Source organism: Chiloscyllium plagiosum, chromosome 32 (genome assembly GCF_004010195.1).
Source record: "Chiloscyllium plagiosum isolate BGI_BamShark_2017 chromosome 32, ASM401019v2, whole genome shotgun sequence".
Lineage (NCBI taxonomy): Eukaryota > Metazoa > Chordata > Chondrichthyes > Orectolobiformes > Hemiscylliidae > Chiloscyllium > Chiloscyllium plagiosum.
Window position 1 is genome coordinate 16,583,108 of NC_057741.1, and position 10,400 is coordinate 16,593,507.

At 40.5% G+C, this 10,400-nt stretch overlaps 1 protein-coding gene across 1 annotated transcript; it reads left to right on the forward strand.

The window, feature by feature from the left end:
* Positions 1-2,232: 2,232 nt before the first annotated feature.
* On the forward strand, positions 2,233-9,659 carry rab33ba (RAB33B, member RAS oncogene family a). The gene is made up of 2 exons (XM_043674104.1): positions 2,233-2,670; positions 8,971-9,659. Exons 1-2 carry the CDS (start codon positions 2,425-2,427, stop codon positions 9,415-9,417), a joined length of 693 nt encoding a protein of 230 aa, XP_043530039.1. The 5' UTR covers positions 2,233-2,424; the 3' UTR covers positions 9,418-9,659.
* Positions 9,660-10,400: the final 741 nt, after the last annotated feature.

The following is a 10,400-nucleotide window of genomic DNA, read 5'->3' on the forward strand; positions in this document are numbered from 1 at the left end:
GAAAGGGAAATGTCAAGAACTGCAAGCCTGTAAATGGGATGTCATTTTTCTGGGTGTTCATTGACTCCCTACAGTGTGGAAACAAGCCATTGACCCAACAAATCCACACCAAATTTTCTGCTTCTAGTGCCATACTAGAAAGGATGATGCCACTAATAGTTACCAATTCTCACCCAAACTAAAAAAAAAGCATTGAATGCAAATTGTTAAATATGCATCAATGAAATAACATAAGTTGTGTAGTGTTAATTGGGCTGTGGAAAACCTGTGGACATTGTTAGATCATATTTGCATGACCTCCCAATGGCATACCATCAAATATAAATATGGGCAAGGAATGAAATAGATCTTTCATGTGTTATAATTTAGTTTAGAACAAACAAATGAAACCTGTTTAACTGGTCAGCTTCAGTGAATGCAGGCGATCTTATTCGAGCATACGATCCTCAGGTAGTGTGGCTAGAGCTAGGGGATAATGTTTAAAAATAAAGGATCTGCCATGTGAGATAGAAATAAGGAGATTTTTTTAACTCTTGGAGGATTTGAGAGTCTTTGGAAATCTCTTGTCCAGAAAGTGGTGGAGACAAAATTATTGAATAATTTTAAGGTAGAGGCAGATCAATTATTGATTGAAAGGGTTTTTTTGTGGGGGTAGTAAGGTTGCATAGGTCAAAATGTATCATTTAGTCGAAGATTGTCATGACTGGTTGTCATTATCAAAATTGTCATGATCAGTCATGACTTTTATTGAATGGTGAAGCATACTTGTGGGGGCGAAGGGCCTCCTCCTACTTCACATATTTGTACAACCCCTAATTTCACACAAGCTTGAATATATAGAAGTGCTTTCCTGAAGAACGATTTCCATGGTTTGTTTTCAAGTCCCACTTCAGAGACTTTAGTACAAAGTCTCGGACAACATTTCAATTCTGTATCGATTGGGAGTGCTGCACTTTTGTTTCCACTTGATTGTTGTGTTAAACTGCTGGGCCCCATCAACCTTTCAGATGTTTATGAAAGATTTCATATTGCTATTTCAAAGAAGTGCACACCAGTTTACTCCATTATCTTGACCAACTATATTATACCTCAACAAACATCACAAAACAGACTATTTGGTGAATTGCTATTTGAGGCTCTTGCTATGGGCAAATTGGTTACTATGATTCCTACCTTGAAACAAGGACTATATCTGAAAGGTATTTTCATTGGCTGTAAAGCATTTGAGGATAACTCAAAGCCATGGGGCTGCTGTAAGAAAGCCAAGCATTTGTACATATGTCCCCAAGTATTCAACAACGAGTGTCCAGAAATGTTAATTGAAAACAAATAAAAAATGCTGGAAATCACGGAGGTGAGGCAGCATCCATGGACAGAGGGAGTTAACATTTCGAATCTAGATGACTTTTCATCAGAACTGACATGAAGTCCGGAGAGGGCAGCATTTGGGTTGGGCTGGGCGGGGGCGGGGTTGGATTGCTGGGGGAGAAAGGATGTTGATAGTGCAGATTAATGTGCGAATGGAGAACAATGGTGGGTCTGTGCACAATTTGAAGATGTTGAGCTCAATATTAGGTCCAGAAGGTTGTAAGAATGTCAGATGTTAAATTTGGTATGGTTAATAAACATCTGGGTAAAATGAAGATTGTTTGAGAGAAAGTGAGGGCTTCAGATGCTGGAGATCAGAGCTGAAAATGTGTTGCTGGAAAAGCGCAGCAGGTCAGGCAGCATCCAAGGAACGGGAGAATCGACGTTTCGGGCATAAGCCCTGGGCCCGAAACGTCGATTCTCCTGCTCCTTGGATGCTGCCTGACCTGCTGCGCTTTTCCAGCAACACATTTTCAGCTCAAAATGAAGATTGTATCAACAAAATATGCATCGCTCTTAAGTTCCAGAATAAAGTTATTCCTTATCGTACTTTTCGTAGGGCAAGGCTTCGAACATGAACAATCCCCACCAGAGAGCGGAGGTACTCAGTGCTCTCCGATCGCCATTGGCACCTGGGTAACCTGCGGACTTACATGAGTATATGGATCAGATTTGTAAAACTGCTGGATTAATGTTTGTCTAAAGAAAATGTAGAGCCTCCTGAACCGCCGATTAGCAGAGGACTGCCTCTCGCGCAGGAATGAAAAAGGGACCCATCTGCTCAGAGACGTTCTCGCGATATTCTCTCCATCCTCAAATATCATTGTTTTCTTCCTCCTCCTCCTCCTCCTCCTTCAGTCGGGCGAGGAGGCGCCTGGAAGGTTACTTTGTGAAACAGTGTAGCGAGCGGCAACAATGTAGCAAATTGTAACCTCGAGCGGTGAGGCACACGACAGCGGGCTGCGGCTCAGACTAGAGTGAGACAGGCAGCAAGGCTTCCTTTTACCCCTCACACCGTCTCCTTATCACTTTGCAATCTGCCCCCCGCGTCAAGTCATGTCCTCCTCCCCGGGAGGAGGCACCTCGGCTCTGGAGCCCGCTTCCCCCGCCGCTGGCTCGCTGCTCCTCAACGCGCCGCCCCGCTCCAGGATCTACAAGATCATCGTCATTGGCGACTCGGGAGTGGGCAAGACCTGCCTGACCTACCGCTTCTGCGCCGGCAAATTTCCCGACAAGACCGAGGCCACTATCGGGGTGGACTTCCGAGAGAAAACTGTGGAGATTGATGGAGAAAAGATCAAGGTAACTTCTGACCACCCCCCCCCCCCCAAAAAAACAAAAGAAAAATCCGCTAGAATATTCAGGAGAGCACAGACTCTTCCGTATGTCATACACAAGTTGACTAATTCTAGATTTTAGTTCAAAATTACCTCATTTAAACAGTGTAACTGTTTATTTTTGAAAAAAAATCGGTTGCGAAATCTGTCCAATTTACCAACTTTTGTTACAACAATTTCCTCGTAACTTGCAGTAAAAGATGGTAGTTGTTAACTTTATTATGTAAAGGGTTGGGTCCCGGAAGTTAGTGTTGTGAAGCCTGGAAAATGGAAATATGTTTATTGCATTAAAACACTTTAAAATTCCTTTACCAGTAACTTATCTGTTTTAGAACGTCAAAAATGTGTAATGGGTTTTTATAACAGCTGAAACATTTGTTGCTCTGTTGGCGCCATGACTTAATAGTGAATATGTTATACATGAATATATGCACAATTCACGATGTTTTGTTTGTTGATCGTGAGTCAAATAATCTTTACTTGGGTGTAGCATAAAGCTGGTATGGGTTAAAGTTTATATTACAGGATTGCATGGGCCCAATAGATGACAACCAGATTTCTGTCAATTCTGCAAGTGGGCTGGAGGTAACATCTGACAACCCCTTGTCACTCTTATATTTTTACCCACCTCATGGGATCTTCTATTAGAATTATGCTCCATCTTAAAAGTTCTAAACTCCAGCCTATTCTGTTCAATTTTTCTTCCTAAAACAATCTGCCCATTTCAGATATTAGTCCAGTGGTTCATCTTAATCCTGAGATGGGACCCCTAGCTGATCTTGTCCTTCCTCCTACACTCAAATTGAGATGAGTTTCATCATCACATTTAAAGGGAATAGGGTGTTGTACTACAGTCAGTATAATTGGAAGAATTAATTTAAATTGTCCAGTCAGACAATACACACTGTTGTAGACAATGAAACAGACAAGGGATTAAAACCAGGGTTAGTGTGAATAGCAGATCTCCAAGACAGATACCAGATGTCAAAGTTTTCAATAAAGGCAGAAGAAACTTGATTTTTTTTTGTTAGTTTGGAAGGAAGGCAAGTGAGAGATGATCTTAATAAAGATACATCACATTATAGAAAATGTAAATTATAAATATTACTTCCAACAAAACTATGCCAAAGTAGAGCAGAGGCCAAGGAGATTAAACTAATTTTGAGTAAAGTTTGTTTGGAAAACTATCAGAACTAATAATTAATCATGCTTTTGCAAATAGCTATAGGTTTTACAAAGTAACATAAGTATTATTCAAAAGGCTGCATAGAAATAGCTGTGGAAACAACAGATCAATGAGTTTAATATTAATTAGGATTACCATATAAATTAATTGTTTTTAGAGCACAGCACGAGATTCTTCAGCCCATCGTGTCTGCACCTGTCATCAAATATCAATCTGTTTTATTCCATTTTCCAGCACTTGGCATAGATCCTGTGTACTACGGTGTTTCAAATATTATCTAAATTGTTCTTAAATGTCTTGAGGGTTTCTGCCTCTACTGTCTTCTTAAGCAGTGATTTCCAGATAACCACAACCATCTGAGTGAAGAAATATTTCCTTAGATCCCCTCTACATTTCTTGCCCCTTACTGTAAAACTCTATGTACCCCCTGATTATTGAATGCTCTACTCAGGGGAAAGGGTTCTCTTTACTTACCCTGTCTATGCCTCAGATGTTTGTATATCTCAATCAGATCATCGCCACTCCATCTTTTCTGCGCTAAGGAAAATAACTTCAGCCTATTTAGTTTTTCTTTATAATTCCTGGGCTGGAGAAATTCATCTGCCTTGGTGAATCTTTTCTCCCAATGTTAGATGACACTTGGAAAGAAAGGATAGTTAAGTATCGCGGTTAATTCATGGTACAGTCAAGAGAGTTTGAAAGGACTCCTAGCTAGGAAGGACATCTTGTCTGAGCATGTTATTGGAAATCTCATAATAATGATCCAAATTCATTGTTGAGTTTAGATTGTAGTAAAGCTTTTAATGCCATGGGGCACATGTGCTTGGATGACAAGGAAGGAAAGTATGGAATCAGTGACTGACTTCAAAGAAACAAATATCGGTAAAGCACAGAGCTTACTTGGGGAGCTGTCAAGTAAATGCAAAGCCATTAGGATAGTTTGGGAAGATGGACTGATTACATTTTTATGTGAATGAATTGCATGGTGGCTCAGTGGTTAGCACTGTTGCCTCACAGCTCCAGGGATGCGGGTTCAATTCCAGTCTCGGGCGACTGTCTGTGTGGAGTTTGCACGTTCTCCTCGTGGGTTTCCTCCGGGTGCTGTGGTTTCCTCCCACATTCCAAAGATGTGCAGGTCAGGTGAATTGGCCATGCTAAATTGCCTGTAGTGTTAGGTGCATTAGTCAGAGGGAAATGGGTCTGGGTGGGTTACTCTTCAGACCGGTTGGGCCAAAGGGCCTGTTTCCATGCTGTAGGGAATCTAATCTAAATTACCCATAGTGATAGATGCGTTAGTTAGGGAATGAGTCTGGGTGGGTTACTGTTCGGAGGGTTGGTGTGGACATGTTGAGCCGAAGAGCCTGTAGGGAATCTAATCAACACTTTGGGGGCGGCACGGTGGCTCAGTGGTTAGCACTGCTGCCTCACAGCGCCAGGGACCTGGGTTCAGTTCCCACTTCGGGTGACTGACTGTGTGGAGTTTGCAGATTCTCCCCGTGTCTGCGTGGGTTTCCTCCGGGTGCTCCGGTTTCCTCCCACAATCAAAGATATGCAGGTCAGGTGAGTTGGCCATGCTAAATTGCCCATGGTGTTAGATACATTAGTCAGGGGTAAATGTAGGGGAATAGGTCTGGGTGGGTTTCTCTTCGGAGGGTCAGTGTGGACGTGTTGGGCCAAAGGGCCTGTTTCCACACTGTAAGAAATCTAATCTAAATGAGACAAGGGAAAGGAAAAATATATAAATGCATATATAAATGAAGTGTCTTCTGTTGCAACAGAAGGGATTATTGTGGTTATCTTATTGAAATCAAAAATGCAATTGATGGTTGCAATAAAATAAAATTTTAGATATATTTGTTGAGGAATACAGTATAAATTTCTGGAATGTGATAATTGATCTGTACAAGGCATATTTACAGGCACACCTTAGATATGCTGGGCACTGTTCTATAGGAAGAATATTCAGAATTTGCAAAGAATAAAGGAGGACTGAACAGAAATTTATCTTGAAATGTCCAAGCTGAGAAGTGTTTGTAAGGTATAGGACTATTTACTTTTGTGAAGATTAAGTTTAACAGAGATAATCTAGATTCTTATGGGTTTGGATAATTTGAATCTCAAATATTATATTGAGTTTCTCAAACTGTAGAACAGGAGATTACTGACTCAATCTTGGAGGAATTGGTGCCCAAGAGAATAGTTCACAGGCTGGTGAATATTTGGAATCAAATGTCAAAAAGTGAACAAAGTTGCAAGAAAGAATTGCATAGATATTTGAGGCAGTTCAATTGACTTTTGTTGATTAATTTGATAAAATGGTCTTTTCTGGCTTTGTACTTTTGTATTTTTATGTAATCACTTACGAATTACATTTCTACAAAGGGAAAGAGAAATTAGAACAGTTCATTCTTTTAAAAGTTGCGTGTTGTGAATGGGAGGACTGGCCTTAATTTATAAATCTTGAAAAGAATCCAAAAGGATTGAATGGCCTCCAGTCTGCCTTGTGAATGGGTTAAATCTGTAAGTGCCCACTGTTTTAGATCAGCTGTGTGTAAGTATGTGCCATTATCTAATGGATCATTGTGCACCACTTGGACTTCTGATCTTTTAGGTCTAAAACAACACCCCGCATGTCTACAATACTTCCAGTGTTTAAAAGGAACACAGCTCCAAGGTTTTTGACAGGCAGTTGCACCAAAAGCTAATACTGTTCCATAAAGGTAGAAATCAAGAGGGATGATTTGAATTTACGTGACTGTTTTAAAAAATGTTAGAGAGACTAGTGAGACAATGCCAGGGAGTTGCACTAGGTATCTTGACTGATTCCAAAGGAAGGACAGCATGATGAAGTGATGAACAGGAGGCCAGAATAAGGAGGAGAGTACTTGACAGATTATAAGGACATAGTGGCCCAGTAGTTACCACTGCTGCCTCACAGTGCCAGGGACCCAGGTTTGATTCCAGCCTCGGGCGACTGCCTGTGTGGAGTTTGCACATTCTACCTGTGTCTGCTTGGGTTTTCTCCGGGTGCTCCGGTTTCCTCCCATGGTCCAAAGATGTGCAGGTTAGGTGAATTGGCCTTGCTAAATTGCCCATAATGTTGAGGAGTGTGTAGGTTAGGGGAAATGTGATAGGGTAGGGGAATGGGTCTGGATGGTCAGTGTGGACTTGGGCCACTGTATGGTTCTATGACAGTGGAGATTGCTGAAATAGAATGGGATTCCAGCATGTGCAGATTTAAAAGATTATGACAACAGTTTTGAACTTGATGTATTGATAAATGAAGAACCAGTGTGGGTATGTCAGGAAAAGGTCACGGATGTACAGAATAATATATTTGTGTGGTTAGTAACAGAAATAGGGAGTTTAATGTTATTCTTACTCTTCAGGATGATACTAGAAAGTGGGCAATTCTGGCTGTGAAGAGGGAAGTACACCAGTGCAGAATGACATCAATAACTGGACCATTTCAGGTCACCGTCAGTCATGCCACGGTTCAGCATTTCTTCCTTTCTGTTCGAAGTAATCTTATTGAGTTAAGGCTACTCAAACCGCCGTATTAACACACAGTCACATTTTCTGGGATTAATATCTAATAGGGGTACATGCTTCCCTGTAGCCATTCCCAAGCTTCATTTGTACACTTGGTGTTTCTGCACTTGCTGACTTGTTCTTTTACATTTTACATTTGGAGCTTTTAGTCTCCAAATGTAAAAATAGCATTAAATGATATATTTAAAGAGCTCGAGAGGAATTAGATTTGAGTGGTGTAACACAAAGGGAGTCAGGTAACTCAAAAGTTTCAGAACCATTTTGACTGCAATAGCAGGAATTCCATTATTTATTCATTATATGCCTATTGTGAGCAACAGAATCATAGAAACATACAGCACAGAAGGTGGTTATATTAACTCATCTATGTTACCTCTTAGAACAGTTGTGCTTGGTTCCCAATTCTCACTTTTTAAAAACATTTGTGACTCTCTAAGTTTCATATCCTCGAGCATCTGTCCAACCCCTTTTTAAAGTTAGTTATGGAATTAGCTTGCATCATCTTTTTGCCTATATCCCATTTATAAATGTTGACAAGGCTATTCGTCCCAAAATTGGCCCTGGGGAAATATCCTGGAAACAATTTCCTTGCCTGAAAAACATCCACCACCTTTTTGTGTTACTGAATCAATTTCCTATCCGTAGTGTCACTTTTCCCTCGAATTCTGTGGGTTTCCATTTATAAACCTTCTGTGCAACACTAAACAAGCCTATTAAACTTACAACAAATGCAAAATAGAGTCACCTGGCCAGAAAAATTCCAAGTTTGGACACTGAACCCATGCTAACTTGATTAATCACGGCCCAGGTAGTGACCGAAGTGCTACGATCCCTTGGAGGGTAAGAACTCAGGCTTCCCTGCCAATCCTAACTAAAGAGCACACTAGTATATATGGCTGGAATTTAATTTAGCCTCTCAATTTGTAGGTAACTATCCCTTACTGCATTTTGCTGGAAATATTACTCTGCCTTTATCCATAGGCATTGCTTTAGCTTTGAGGAGAAAGTGAGGTCTGCAGATGCTGGAGATCAGAGCTGAAAATGTGTTGCTGGAAAAACACAGCAGGTCAGGCAGCATCCAGGGAACAGGAGAAGAGTAAAGCATTCAGTCCCTGGAGCCTGCTCTGCCATCTTTTCCAGCAACACATTTTCAGCATTGCTTTAGCTTTGGTCATTGGTTCTATTTGTTGCAAAAACTCCATTTTAAATAGACACTGCCGATGTTTGTTGCACTGGACTACTTAGTAAATAGAGTTTGTGCCCTGAGTCCTGTCCAATTCCTAACTTATAGACAATGGTATCAGTAAATGATGAAGATGTCAGAGGTTATTTTCACTGACAATCAAGTGATCCCTACTGGAAAGTGTACATATGTAGAATGTAGCTGGAAATGGGATGAAGTTTGGCTGTGTTGTTGCCAAATAGTTGGTTTTGCCTGTTTGTGTACAGAGAGACAAGTGATGGAGAAGGAAACCAAAAGTTTTTATTAGAGAATTTCTGAAAAATCTTCTGTTTTTGACATTTTAGATTCAACTGTGGGATACAGCTGGCCAAGAACGTTTTCGGAAGAGCATGGTACAACACTACTACAGGAATGTCCATGCCGTCGTCTTTGTTTATGACATGACCAACCCTGTGAGCTTTCAGAGTCTGCCAGCCTGGATTGAAGAATGCAACCAGCACTCACTTGGTGGAGAAATCCCACGTATCCTCGTGGGGAACAAGTGCGACCTAACAGATGCCACCAAAGTCAAAACTGAGCTGGCTCAGAAATTTGCTGATACTCAAAGCATGCCCCTGTTTGAAACCTCTGCTAAGAACCCAAATGACAATGATCATGTGGAGGCCATATTCTTGACTTTGGCTCATAAACTGAAAAACCATAAGCCCATGATGCTTAGCCAGCTCCAGGTAGATGAGCCAAAAGTGAAGTTGGAATCTGAACCAAAGGCTGATGTGGAGTGTTACTGTTAAAGGTTAACTTTTGGTGTTTTCTATAATGAGTGAAGACCAAGAGCACCAGATTATGAGAGGAAATTCAACAGGAGAAGGGAATGAATAATACATTGGATTACCCATATACAAATATCAACCAGACTCTCTCTACTCAAACTGAGGACAGTAAAGGATAGGCTGCATTTTATGGTATTCCCAGCTATTAGTTTTATGCAGAGATATGTAGAAGAAGCTTTGAGTAAATTGCCTCAGTTAAAGAAGCCATTTGAATTTACGCCTTATGATTCTTTTCCCCCACTATTCCTTCACTCATTTCTTTCAATGTCCATCTCCAGTTAGTTGTGAAAGGATTAAATATTTTCTGTATTGGAGGCATTTCTCAGTTGCTCAGCTGGTTGTTAGGGGCAGACAGCTGAGTCTTGCAGAGCTGGAGAGTTTCTTGTTTGATTGTCAGTTTGTGTTGGATCAGCTGATGTTAGCCAAGGTAGTGACAGGGGCAGCACTATTAGTTTCCAGTTTCTTCACGCTGAGCAGGGTGAACCCCCAAAGGTTCGTTCATTTTCTGCCAACGTTGTGATTCTTCTTGTAGTTGAGGTTTGTCAACATTCACTGCTTTGGCTTCTATATGAAGAATGGTGCTTTGATTTTGAGATAACTGGAATGTTGAAAATTGACAGAAAATTTGAGGAAAAGTGTTTTGGTTTTAAAAAAAAGTATTACTTTTAATATTTACATTAATCTGAGGATTTTATCTGTGAAATACAGAAATGTGATGTTCACAGTCTATATATATATATATATATATATATACTTCTAATACTATATTCCTAACAAGAACGTTGAGATTTTTAAAGGAATATATCAAATTTGAGTTTCAGACTTTTGTGGCACCACATTTAAAATATCCAACTAAAGCCTTTAACTAGAGTCAGTTATGGATGTAGGTTTGCTCGCTGAGCTGGAAGGTTCATTTCCAGACGTTTTGTCACCCTACTAGTTAC